Genomic DNA, 14,234 nt, shown 5'->3' on the forward strand with positions numbered 1-14,234 from the left:
TCCAGGTTCCTGCCTTGAGTTCCTGCCTTGGGCTCCCTGATGAACTGTGACCTGGGAGATGTAAGCTGAATAAACCCATTCCTCCCCAAGTTGGTAGTGGTCAGAGTATTTTGTCACAGCAATGGAGAAACAAACTAGGACAGGGAGGGACAGGAAGATGGCTCAGTGGGTAAAAGCACTTGCTGCCAAACCTATAACTTGAGTTCAATCCCCAGAAACCACATGATGGAAGAAGAGAACTGACTCCCACAAGTCGTCCTTTTGATCGCCTCACACATACCCCGCCTCCTCACACACACATGAAATAAACAAATCAAACAGAGAAAAGAATGAAAGACTGTGGTAGAGCCGACATTGTCAGCATTCTGTGTGATCTCTATGATCAGAGGAGACAGACTGGGGTGCATCGTGGGACATCAATGAGTTGGCTCTTTCTTCCCTGTCTCTCTCTGACTTCCTGCTGTGGTGATGCCACCTCCTCTGATTCCTCTCCCTGTCCCTGCCCCTTAGCTCCTGGCTTCTACCGGTATTTTACCTTAACTCGCCCTTCCGTTTTTGCGGGGCAACTTTATTTCTGACTCTTTGCAGCTAACTGCATGATATACTAGCTACTTCAGCTTAAACCTTCTAACCTTCTGTCCACACTTCCATCTCCTGAATGCCTCAATCAGCAGATGCTGTGGACCCCCTGAATTTGGCAGAGCCCATCTGCAGTGATTTTATTTCATCAAACCTGTTACATGTATTTTATTTCTTCATAAGCAGCAAGTTACCTGGGTGTCTACACCAGTCATGCTGTCATCCCTTCTCACGCTCAACCCGTCACTGCTAACTACTCATTAAGTTACACAAGTCTGCCTTCCTCAGGCATGTCAGGTTGTTCCCTCCTCTCAGTCACCGTCACCTCAGTTCACATCTTCAGCATTCATACACATCTGTCTTCTCAGAAGCTGGCTCTTTTGTTTCTTTTTTTAATATTTTTTATTTTTATTTTATGTGTATACATGTTTTGCCTGCGTGTAGGTCAGTGCACCCGTGTCATGCAATCACCGCAGAGGACAGAAGAGGCAGTCATATCCCTTGGAACTGGAGTTACGGACAGTTATTAGCCGCCATGTGGGTGCTGGGATTCGAACCCGGGTCTTCTGCAAGAACAGTCAGTGTTCTTAACCACTGAGCCATCTCTCCAGCCCCCTACATATCCTTTTTCTAAACACCTATCTGTCGCTCTTCTTCGCCTGTTCAGTATCTCCATATTGTCTGCCACCGTTACACTCTCCGGCATCTATAGCAACTAGGTAAATAGGTGAGTGAAGTGGGCCAAGTAGGAGACAACAGGAAAAGCAGAAGAGAGTATTCAGAATACTCAGAATTTCAAAGGACATAACAAACCTCTCCCAGCGTGTCATGTTGCCTGTGGGTCTCTGGTTAGTACAGCTGAGTCTAATCTTGGAGCAGAATATGTGTAGGGCATTGACAGTTGAGATAGCACCTTGAACCTCTCAGCTTGGTAGAGACTGATGTAACCTCGGAGTCAGGTTTGGTTGTTTGTTTTTAGGTCAGAGCATATTGCCATAGAATATGTGTTGTACATCACAAGTATCTGTGTGCTTGTTTGACTGTAATGTGAGATCTGTAGGTTTGCTGTCAGTATTGGTCTAAGTTCGATTCCCAGGTCTACCACCTATTAACTGTGTGGGTTTGAGGCAGACATTTAACTGCTTTGAGCCTCAGTTTATTCCTCAGTTTCTTTTCAATCCTTCAGGTTTGCAAGCACCAAATCCAACAATAAGCACTTAAAATTGTCCATCTCAAAGCTTAATACGTAGTGACATCTCAGCTAAAGGTTGGATTAAGACTGTAGAAAAATTTTGAAAAGTGGCAGTAACTATACAAAAATTTAATTCTGCATGTGGTATCCTTCCCAGACATTGCAGCTGTAGCCTGAAGAGGAGCAAACATGGGCTGGGAGAGGTGGTTTCCTGGGGAGGCTGAGGCAGGAGGATCAAAAACCAGAAAAGGAGCAAATCTGTCGGATGTCAGTATCAAGTGAAGTAGACCAGTGGAAGGTGACAGGCATGGGATTCACCATGGCAACTGAAACCCAGGATCTTTACAGCCTAGATGACTAGCTGTCTGAAAACAGAATTGAAGCCCAGATAAAGTTTCTATTGATGAATTCAAGATGGAGATTTGATCTGTACGATTATGTATAAAGCCCAAAGCTCACCCGTCATTCTTTGTCTTCATAAACCTTGCCTTTTTTAATGAAAAAGGGGGCAAATCTCATTTTCTTAACCAGAACACTCAGTTGGGAGGGAGGGGGAGCAGCTATGAAGTTTGTTTCATTACAATGCACCGAGAATATTAATTGCATTTTGATTGATTCTGGAACACTAAAGAAGTATTAAAGAGCTTTGATCATTCACTTATGGGAAAGCACACTTACCGTCCTCCGAGCTGTGTGCATTTTTGTTTTTTTAAGCTTCAAGTTAATTTTAACGTGGAAGGATACTTTACTGAGTAATTTGTATATGCAATTGACATGTTGAAAAGGGGGAGGGGAGTGGCTCATAGTTCACCTTTCTGTTCTACCACAGAACAGCTATAACGTGTAAAGTCGTATAAGGAAACAGCTTCAAACCTCCAGAGCAAAATGGCGTGCACAGAACTGCTGATCGTGTTTATATTGCAAAGACTTAGGACAGCAAAGTCGAAAGCCAGCTTGTTTTAAAGCAAGATCAAGACCTAGGCTTTCTGCTTCTTGCTTTGCAGTAGCTTGTCTCATCCTAGACAGACTTTCTTGCCCTGATAAGTAATACTATATTTAAACAACATAGTATGCATGCTTGGCATCGATAAAGCCCTAAAAGCCAAAAGTAGGAACAGGGAATATTATAAAGCTGACAAGATGATTTTTTTTTTTTTGGTCTTTTTGAGACAGGGTCTCCCTGTAGCCCCAGCTGTCCTGGAACTCACTATGTAGACCAGGCTGGCCTCGAACTCCCGAGTGCTAGGAAGATGATATTTTAAAAAAGCAAAACTGGGTCTGGAGAGATGGCCCAGTGCTCAAGAGCACTTAATATATTCATACATATAGAATTAATTATTAATTAAAAGAAATCAAAAGCAAAACTGAATTTAAAAAAAAAAGAGTTGAAATACAAAAATAGACAACTGTTGGCTTTATTGGTCACAAAATTCTTTTTGAGTTTTAAGGAGTATTCCTAAAACCTTCATCTAGATCAGCAGTGTCATTTTCTGACTTGGGTACTATATTTTACTATTGAAACATTTATTTTCCTGAAGTGACTTATTTGGGACCAATGTCTTCATTTTTTCTCATACCCTCCCTTCCTGCCTCCCTTTCTCCTTGCAGCTCCTCAGAGGAATTTTGAAATTGCTTTCAAGATGTTTGACTTGAATGGAGATGGAGAAGTAGACATGGAGGAGTTTGAGCAGGCAAGTGCTGGTGAATTTCTTCACATTTGTGGTCTTTAGCTTGTGAAGAGAGAGGAGTGCAGGAGAAGGTGCGGGCGCTGTGGTGATCCATCGTAGACCTGCCTAAGAAAGCTCAGTTGCAAAAGGAGGCCACTGTCACTAGTCCCGAAGAAGAGCCTTTCTCAGAGATTGAACAAAGTCCCTATGTTTTCCTATTTCATGCCAACTTTATATGTCATTCTAACAAATTCAGCTGTCAAGAATTTGCTTATAGCTTTGCTGCCTCTGCCGCATCTCGAGTAGAATGGGAAGTGTGGAGTTCTTGTAAAACCTGTGGAGATACAGACAATATTATTGTGAAGATGGTTGTCTTACTCATAAGAGAAAGGTTTGGCACCCCCAGAAAAACTCATTTATTTATTCTTGTTTTATGTATATGAGTGTTGCGCCTGCATTCATGCAATGCCCACAGAGACCAGAAGAGGGCATCAGATCCCCTGGACCTGGAATTACAGGTGGTTGGTAACCACTGTATGGTCTCTGGGAACCAAACCCCAGTCCTCTGGGAAAGCAGTCAGTGCTCTTATGCACTGAGCCATCCCTTTAGCCCACAAATACTCTTCACGAAAGGAAAGTTTTCTTGAGGATCCCAGTTGTAAAGGTGTCAGGAGACCTGTGTTAGAATCCTGGTTCTACCTGCTGCTACTTGACTTGAACAAATTACTCAATGGTGTGCTTCAGTCTCTAGAAAATGAGGGTATGTACAGGACTTACCAGATTGTTGGGTTGTACAGTGGAAGCTTGTCATCCACAGTTGCTAACCTTTTCTGTACTTCTTCACTTTCATAATATCTCTCTGGATGTGTATATGATTCTGTTTTAGGTTCAGAGCATCATTCGTTCCCAAACCAGCATGGGCATGCGTCACAGAGATCGCCCTACTACTGGGAACACCCTCAAGTCTGGCTTGTGTTCAGCCCTCACAACCTACTTTTTTGGAGCTGATCTCAAAGGGAAACTGACCATCAAAAACTTCCTGGAATTCCAGCGTAAACTTCAGCATGATGTTCTGAAACTGGAGGTGGGTTTCCCCAGGGTTTGAGACCCTCCGAGCCGGGGGCCTGTGCTCTAGGTCTGCTTTCAGTCTCTCTCCAAGCTGTAGGAACCATTGATCTGTGAACCAGTAGTGGGTGGGAAATGATATATTCTGTAAAGATGGTCATGGAGCGATGTGGTTCTGGAACTGAAAACAGAGTCAGAATTCTAAACCTTAGTTGTCTTTCCCCACTTGAGGAAGGAAGAAATTTCGGGAGTCGAGGCAGTTCTCCCTCACTGCGTCCCTGTCTGACTTTTATTGCATGGATGGTACCAGAATGTACAGAAGGGATCATAAGTAGCCCTTTCTGTGAATGTTTACAAAGATTGTGACGCCTGGAAACACAAACTGTCAAAAATGAAATCTCTGTTCTCATAGTTGCAAAGGTGTCTTACTGTGTTTAGAGATTTACAAGCTTGCTTTTCCACTCAAAATTTAGATAGTCATGCTGTTCAGAACTGGGAAGCCCTACTGTAAGAGCATTAATGTTTTCACAGTGTGTATTTGTTGATTAAGTGTGTTTGGGGTTAATTGGCTATTGCTTCTATTCAGACCATTCATCAAACACCTTCTATATATGCTCTTATCTAGAGAAAAGACATTTTTTAAAATTCCATTAAACTATTATCAGCCTCTTTTTCCCCAACATATGCTGTACTTTAATATTATTTGAAATGTCAGAACATTAATACTGTGACTCAAAGCACATAAAAATATTGGAGAAAGATGCCACTTCATTTTAAACTTCATGTATTTCTTCTGTCCACTCTCCCCTTTCCTACCCTTTGAGAAATCACACCTGAACTCCCAATTATCCTGAATGCTGATATTCATGATAGGAGAGAAACAGAATGAATAAACTTAAAATATTAGATTAAACTTTGAAATGTGCTTTGTATTAGTTTTTTAAAGTATGTAATTAGTATTCATCACCAGGTGTGGTAACTCACACCTGTAATCCCAGCACTCAAGAGGCTGAGGCTAGAGGATTGCCATGAAGATTGCCAGGAGACCAGCCTGGGCCACTGAAACCTGGGAATTGTTTTCTACAGTGAGCCCAAGCTTCTTGCGGAGAGGCTCCTGAAGCCCCTGCGCTAACTGGCAAGCACTCTGGCTAGTACAAGTCAAATAAAAAATAAAAGCTCTGGAGCATCTGTTCTAACTCCCTTGTGCTGCTGAAGAGAGCTTCTCTAGCACAAAGCACAAGGCTAAGTGAGCATTAGGAAAAGCAGCTAAGTTTTAGGTGCCAAAGGTCCTCCACTGCATTCAGAGGAATGCGTTCATGTAGGGAATCACTAAAAAGGATTTGGATAGTTGAAGCAAAGCAATTGTCTAGTCAGTTCTCATTTAACCAGAAAACTAATCATAATACCTCAGTTTATAATTTTTTATTACCTTTATTTTTTGTGTGTGGTAGGAAGTGGGGGTCAAAGGACAACTTACTCCATCTCTTCTCTCCTTCCACTGTTTGGGTGCTGGGTATCAAACTCACGTCATCAGGTTTGGCAGCAAGCACCTTTATCCACTGAACCATCTCTCTGGTCCATAATATTCTATTTGGTTGATATTTTGCTTTGTTTAGTTGTACATAGAGGGCTTTGTCTTCAATAAAAATTCCAGTGAACTTATCACAGTAGGCTTACAGATAATGGAATTTACCATGGAACTTCTCAGAATAGACTATGTTAGTCATTTAAGCCTTAGGCCTGTAGAACTATGTATGTAAATGCTAACATTAACACAGGTCGAATATCTCTTATCCAAATGTTATCAAAGGGCTTTGAACTTTTGATTTATTTTTCTTTTGGGATTTAGGAATATTTGCATATGTATAATGAGAGATCTTGGGGATGGGACCTATTTATGTTTTATGTACATCTTATCTACACAGCCCAAAGATAGTTTCATATGCTACTCTGTACACTTGGATTTCACTGTGACCCATCAAATGAGATCAGGGTTAGAATTTTCCATTTGTGATGTCATGTGGGCACTTACTAATAAAGGCTTTAGAGTTCAGAGCATTTCAGGTTTAAATTTTTTGGTTTATGCATGCTCAACACATTTTCATTCAACTGCAAATACTTCTCAGGCAGTTGATTTTATTTTGTTTACTGACTTACATTACTGTGTATTTTTATGTATAAAAATGCTGGAGATGCTACAACTATATATATGCATATATACATATATATGTATGTATGTATGTATGTTCATGTGTATGTGTATGTGTATATATATGCATTATGCTTATACCTTCAGGAAGTTTGTATTCTTGCTAAAATATTTCAGTGTGTTCTTCAGAATATAGAAGAAAGTAATAGACTTCATCCGACAGCTTTTGTGTAAGAGTTGGTATGTACTAGGCTTCAAGTTCTCTATCCACATCCCTAGATTGCATACTAGGGCTGGTCTTTGGAAACATAACACCTGGGAATTAAATTATTTAATTCTTTAACTTTATAATGACAATTGAACATAGATTATAGATCCATTAAAACTCTGTTATGGTAAGGCACAAAGTAAGATGATACTTTGACGCAAATTTTGAAGAATAATACATCCAACCCTGAGGGCTGGGAAGGAACTGACTACAATCTAGTTAAAATTTCTAGAAATACAAGTGGAGTCTAAAGAGACAGAACACGGGACTCTGGACTTTCAAGATGGGATGCATAGAGCTGAAAGCTTGCTGCTGCATTGTGTAGTCTGCCAGTGGGATACAAACATCCAAACCAGTTGAGGGATTTTATACACCTGCATATAGACATAATGCCAGTCTGATCTATGATACTTATTTGCAAAAGTGCTTTTGTATTTGGCATTGACTTAGGATTTTTTAATAGGGTTTGGACCAAGACATACAAAGACTGGTCCTGTTTTCTGGTCAGCAGCTATTCATATGAGGAAGCCAACAGACCTTTTGAAGGGATTGGCACGGGGAACCTAGCCTAATATTTAACAATGGTTCTATAAACAGTCACTAACCCTGAAGCCATTCTTTCCATATAATGACAGAGACCCAGTGAGTAAGTGCATCTGTAGCCATAGCTCCCTGTTTTAAATTTTCATCAGTGCTGTGTCTTCCCAACTAGATTTATATCCCTTTGAGGAAATGTAACTAGCAGACAGATCATTGGTGCTAATGAGGCCTTTGTTGAAATTTTGTTTCCACAACTTAGTGACTATGTGCCATTTGCTGCATTATTTTTTTCCTCAGGGGCCTGGCTATTCATTTGTAAAGGGGTTAAATGAGGCGGCATTTTGTTGGAGGCTGCATCATGTCCCTCCAAAAGTCATATGCCACAGCCTGGTAGTTTGGATTTGAAAAGTCCTCCATAGGCTCATGTTTTGAAAATTGGGCCCCAGCTTGTAGCACAATTTTGAAAGCTGTGGAGCCTTTAGATGTAAGGGCCTGGCTGACAGAAGGGGATCACCAGGAGCAAACCTTTGAAGTTACAGCCACCTCTGGTTCCAGCCTAGCTCTCCCTGCTCCTGGTGTGGACCATGTGATTAGTCACCACCTCATACTCCTGCTGACACAGACAGAGCTGCTCCCCTAGCCATGCCTTCCCCACCATGATGAACAGAAACATCTTGAAAGCATGAGCCAGAATCTTTTCTCCCTTAAGTTGTTTCTATCAGGCATTTGGTCATATTGATACAGAAGAAAGGAATCACATTCCTAACACCCAGCATCTCAGAAAGTGATTATATTTGGAGACAAGTCCTTGAATGATGTGATAAAAGTTAGAAGGCCATCAGAATGGGCCTAAGTCCGATCTCACTTGTGTCTTTATGAGAAAAGAAATACTAAGAGACCGCCAGGGCACGTGTGCAGAGAAAGGTGATCATGGAGAAGGACTCAGGGCAGTCAGTGCCTGCTAAGGTGAAAGCCTCAGAGGTCAGCAGCCCCGCTGGCAACTGGATCTTGCACTTAGGGCTTCCAGAACAGTGAGAAATAAATTTCTCTTATTTAAGCCACCCAGTTATAGAATTTTGTTAAGGCAGCCTTTAACACGGATGTGAGGTTATATGCCTAACGGCACCTGGCATGTGTTAACGCCTTCAGTAAGTCTTTTATTTTGCAAGCTCTTTCTCCAGTGGCATTAGGTTTCTAGTAGGTAATTCAGCCGTTCGTCCCAACTAAGTGACTAAAAGGCCTTACTTTGATTTTGAAATAATTTTCTGAGAAAACATCTGGAAAATTGTAGCAATTTTTGTTTTTATGAAACACTTTTAACTTAACTTTTCAAAGTTTGGGTGATTTCTCGCTTTGCTGAGCATGAAATAAAATCTCATCACAGCTAAGAGGGAAATGGAAATGATTAATAGCATCTGTCTTCATAGCTTTTGTAAGAGTCTCAGTTCCATCACTCCTATTTCTTGCTAGTTTATTTTCATTACTTACCCACTTTAAAACTTGAGATCAGGAAGATTTATTCTTTGTTTAGTTAGTTGTTTATGTCTTTTTCTAGGAACAGCAGTTTTTGTGAGTGAAGGAATCTCAGTCTATTATGTTTAATTTCCAGAAGGACAAGGAAGAAAGAAAAGTCAGTAAGCACTGCACTGATGCTACTGGATCCGGGCACTTTGCACATATACCTGCCTTCTTACTCTCACCGCCTCTGTCAGCTTTAGCTGCATTCCACCCGCGTTACAGCCGTAGCAACTGACATTCAAAGAGGTAGAAGTCTCAGAACTGCCTTATGGTAGTAGTTTCAGGATTCCAGCTCGGGCCTGTTGCGCATTCAATTTCACACTGAACTATTTCTGCTCATTATTCAATTCACTTTTTTGTTTTTAGTCCGTGATAAGGTTTCTGCGAAACTCAAGAAAAAAGTTTGAGGGGCCAGAGAGAGGCCAAAGAGATGGCTCAGGGGTTAAGAGCGATGGCTGCTGTTGTGCCAGCACCCACATGGCAGCTGACAACTGTCTGTATCTCCAGTTCCAGGGGATCCAGTGCCCTCTTCTGGCCTCCATACACAGGTGCACTTAGGGTGCGTGGTGGTGCATTAATCCCAGCACTTGGGAAGCAGACGGATCTCTGAATTCAAGTCTACACAGAGAATTACAGGGAGACCCTGTCTCAAAAAAAAGCAAAAAAGGAACGGACCCCTCAGCCCGGCTCTCGAGTGCGCCATGTCAGGTTCCTTCAGCCCGGCTCTCGAGTGCGCCATGTCAGGTTCCTTCAGCCCGGCTCTCGAGTGCGCCATGTCAGGTTCCTTCAGCCCGGCTCTCGAGTGCGCCATGTCAGGTTCCTTCAGCCCGGCTCTCGAGTGCGCCATGTCAGGTTCCTTCAGCCCGGCTCTCGAGTGCGCCATGTCAGGTTCCTTCAGCCCGGCTCTCGAGTGCGCCATGTCAGGTTCCTTCAGCCCGGCTCTCGAGTGCGCCATGTCAGGTTCCTTCAGCCCGGCTCTCGAGTGCGCCATGTCAGGTTCCTTCAGCCCGGCTCTCGAGTGCGCCATGTCAGGTTCCTTCAGCCCGGCTCTCGAGTGCGCCATGTCAGGTTCCTTCAGCCTGGCTCCCGAGTGCGCCATGTCAGGTTCCTTCAGCGCTTGCCCCCGTGAAGAAGGCGGTTCAGCAGCTCTGGCTAGAGACCAGCCTCACCCGCGTGAAGGTTTCCCAGGCAGCTGCAAACTTGAAACAGATCTGTCTGCAGAATGCTCAACATGACCCTCTGTTGACTGGAGTGTCTTCAAGCACAAATCCCTTTAGACCCCAGAAAGGCTGCTCCTTTTTGTAGTCCGATCTTTCAGAGGTTTGTTAAGCTGCTTTTCATGAACCAGTGAATTCAAGAGAACTAAATTTGAAGCCTGTACCAAGGCGTCCCTGTAACACATGTGCCATAATACACATTCTTCTACTTGTCAGTCCTTACCAGCTACCTCTCTGAATTTTCATGGATTTCTGTTTCACAAGGTTATAACTATTTTATATACACTGGCTGTAACATACAATAAAACAGCACACAAATTTTTGGCCTTAAAAAAAAGGCAAAAAATAAATAGGGAGGGAGGGAGGGAGGGAGGAAGGAAGGAAGGAAGGAAATTTTTTTTTTTTTTTTTTGTATTTTTGAGGCAGGGTCTCCCTGTAGCCTCAGCTGTCCTGGAACTCACTATGTAGACCAGGCTGGCCTCGAACTCACAAAGATCTGCCTACCTCTGCCTCCCAAGTGCTGGGATTAAAGGTATACACCACCACCCCCAGCTTGGAAGGAAATTTTTTAAATATTTATCATTTTTTATTTTATGTGTATGAGTGTATTGCCTGCATGTATGTGAGTGCACCCGTGTCATGCAATGCCGCGGAGGTCAGAGGAGAGCTTTGGATTCCCCTGGAACTGGAGTTAAAGACGGTTCGTAGCCACCATGTAGGTGCTGGGAAACAAACCTGGATTCTCAGCAAGAGCAGTCAGTGCTCTTAACTGCTGGGCCATCTCTCCAGCCCCTGAAGGAAGGAAATTTTTAAGTTTGAATTTTAGGGACAGAAAAAGACCAGAGTTCCATCATATATTTTCTTCAGCAATACATTTCAACTTTTAAAAATATTTTATTATTTTTTATGTGTATGAGTGCATTCCATGTGTGTAAATACACCCATGTCTTACAACACCAGAGGAGGTCAGAAGAGGGCATCAGATCCCCTGGAACTAGAGTTACGGATGGTTGTTAGCTGCCATGTGGGTGCTGGGAATCAAACCTGGTTCCTCTGTAAGAACAGTCAGTGCTCTTAACCACTGAGCCAACTCTCCAGCCCCCATTTTCAATGTTTTAATGCTCTTAAATTTTGATCATATTTGTTTCATTTACCCTTCTTTCTCTGTTTGAGAACAAAAGAAAAAAAAAGGCATGCGTTTAAAGGAATGATGTAAGAATACAAAGTTTTTAAAAAACTCCTTTGAGGTTATTAAGAATTCTGTCTAAGGCTACCAAGAACAACTGAGATGAGTTCCTTAGAGACAGGTGCCAAGTCTAACTAACTCCAATTAATATATTCATTGATTTCTTGAAGACTATAGCGAGAAAGACGTCAATCAAAATGAAAGGTATTAGAAAATTCTTTGAAAGATATGGTTAATTTTAATTTGGGAAGAAGGTGGGGAAAAGAAGCTGTCACGTCAAAGAAAAGTAAAAACTAATTTATATGAGAAAGAAGACTCTAGAATATACAACAAAGAAACTGGAAGCTAAGTTGGAATCCCTATGGGTTACTGAATAGCCTGCCAATCGTGCTGTCCCATTTCAAGGTTGAGTACCAGTTATCTGAAGAGAAATTAGATACAAGTAAGAGAATAACCGTTATGTTTCTAGTGTTCAAAGAATATTGAAATTAACTAGGTTTATTTAATAAGAAAGAAAAATGAAAAGGAGGTATAAAGAACTCAGCTAATTATATCAATAAGAAAAGAAAGAACCAGTGAGATGGCTCGGAGGGTAAAGACATTTGTGACATGAGCTCAATCCTCAACTCCCCAGTAAAGGTGGAAGGAAAGAACTGACTCCACAGAGTTGCCCTCTGACCTCCACAAGTACACCATGGCACATGTGCCCCCCTACACACATTATACACATGCACATACATATACACATATGCACAATAAGTAAAATATTTTTAAGAGTAGGGTCTGTGACCTCTCCAGCCATGTGTACTTGGCAGTGTTTACCATGCCACAGAAGATTTTCCTCCCATTGAGCAGGCCTTGAGTCCAATTAGACAGCTATTGATTATCCCCAAGATAAAAGTGCCACTACTGCACCAATAAAGATAGTTTGCCGGACCAGTCGCTGTTGTGGTTCGTAGACTTCACAGCTGGGTAGGATCATTGATTGGTTTCCTCCCTTGGCAGCTTGCATAGTATCTTCTGATACTATGAGAGCTAGTCTTCAGGAAGGAGACTTCCAGGTCAGTTCCAGCTCATTACTCCCAAGTCCTGTGTCCGAAGCAGGTAGCATCTTCAGCAGTAGGGTCCTAACTTTCAAGTTCTGGGAGGTAATCAAGGGCTGTTGACAATAGCCTGTGTTATTTTGGGAATCTCTTGGAGTATCCTGACCGACAACTGGGAGGGAGGCTTCTCTCGCCTGACGTTATGAGTTGTGTTATGCAGCCTTCAGCTGTACGTGTGCACTCACATTTACATCAAGGTATTAAGTATTACCTTTCCCTTTGGCTTTGCACACCACCTAAGCATTATCGCTTTTTCCTCTATCCCTGTGTAGCCCTCCTCCTCCCTCCCTGGTTAAAATGCCCCTGATTTTCCCCATTTCCCCCTTGATAACACCTGTTTCCTACTATCCCGCTCTCTTGAGCTCCTTCTTTCCCTCTCCCCCCATGATTTCTTTCCATCAGGACATATACTCACATCTAAGAATTTGGAGCTAGGATATGCAAATGAGAGAGAACATGTGTTGCTTGTTTTTCTGAGTCTGGGTTACTGCACTTAACAGTTTCTAGTTCCATCCATGTACCTGAAAATTTCATGATTGTTTTCCTTAACTGCTGAGTAGAACTCCATTGTGTAAATGTACCACATTTTCATTTATCCAGTTGTTGGCTGAGGAACAGAGAAGTTATTTCCATTTCCTAGATATTGTGAAAAGAACAGCAATAAACATGGCTGAGCAGGCATCTCTGGAGTAGGATATCAAGTCCTTTGGGTCTATGCCAAGGAGTGGTATAGTTGGATCATATGGTAGATCTATTTTTAGTTTCTTAAGAGTGCTCCACATTGATTTCCATGGTACCTGCACCAGTTTGCAATCCCACCAGCAGTAAATGAGGGTTCTCCTTTCTCTATATCCCTGTCAGTAGGCACAGTGTCTCTCTGTAGCTCCAGCTGACCTGGAACTCACTATGTAAACCAGGCTGGCCTTGATCTCACAGAGATCCCTTGCATCTTCCTCCCAAGTGCCACCATACCTGGCTTGTTTTCTTGATCTTAGCCATTCTGACTGGGGTAACATGAAATCTTAAAGTAGTTTTAATTTGCATTTCTCTAATTACTAAGACTGTTGAATACTTTTAAAAGATATTTCTTAGCCATTTTTATTTCTTCTTTTGAGAACCCTCTTTTCACATCTGTAGCCCACTTTTTTAATTGGGCTATGTTGTCTTTGATTCTTGTTTTTTTTTTTATATATTTTATTATTTTTATTTTATGTGTATATGTGTATTGCCTGCATGTATGTAGGTGCACCCCTGTCGTGCAATGCCTGTGGAGGACAGAAGAGACTGTCAGATCCCCTGAACTGGAGTTACGGACAGCTGCTAGCTGCCATGTGGGTGCTCGGATTCCAACCTGGGTCTTCTGCAAGAACAGCCAGTGCTCTTAACTGCTGAGCCATCTCTCCAGCCCTGATTCTTTGTTTTTTGAGTTCTTTGTATATCTGGATATTAATCCTCTGTCAGATAAATAGCTGGCAAAGACTCCCACTCTATGGACTTCTTCACTTGATTGGTTGTTTCCTTCACTGCATAAGCTTCTTAGTCTAATGAGTCCCATTTGTCAGTTGCTGGCCTTGATGCCTGAGTGAGTGAGGTCTGATTTAGAAAGTCTTCATGCACCTATCTCACAGGGCACTGCCTATGTTTTCTTCAAACAGCTTCAGCATTTCAGGTTTCACATTGAGGTCTGATCCATTTAGAGTTGATTTTTGTACAGAGTGATAAATATGAGCAGAGTGATAGCTATGAGTCT

The 14,234-nt window shown here is 42.1% G+C and overlaps 1 protein-coding gene across 6 annotated transcripts in view; it reads left to right on the top strand.

Annotated features, from left to right (window-relative positions):
* The window catches only part of Micu1 (mitochondrial calcium uptake 1), a 191,340-nt gene that overhangs the window by 106,340 nt on the left and 70,766 nt on the right, over window positions 1-14,234 (top strand). For all 6 annotated transcript variants that reach the window (XM_008836624.3, XM_008836626.3, XM_008836627.3 and 3 more), the window contains 2 exons: window positions 3,380-3,462; window positions 4,325-4,522. In XM_008836624.3, coding sequence (XP_008834846.1) covers window positions 3,380-3,462; window positions 4,325-4,522 — 281 coding nt within the window. The remainder of the gene's footprint in view (window positions 1-3,379; window positions 3,463-4,324; window positions 4,523-14,234) is intronic.

Source organism: Nannospalax galili, unplaced genomic scaffold (assembly GCF_000622305.1).
Source record: "Nannospalax galili isolate Female #2095 unplaced genomic scaffold, S.galili_v1.0 scaffold1437, whole genome shotgun sequence".
Classification (NCBI taxonomy): Eukaryota; Metazoa; Chordata; class Mammalia; order Rodentia; family Spalacidae; genus Nannospalax; species Nannospalax galili.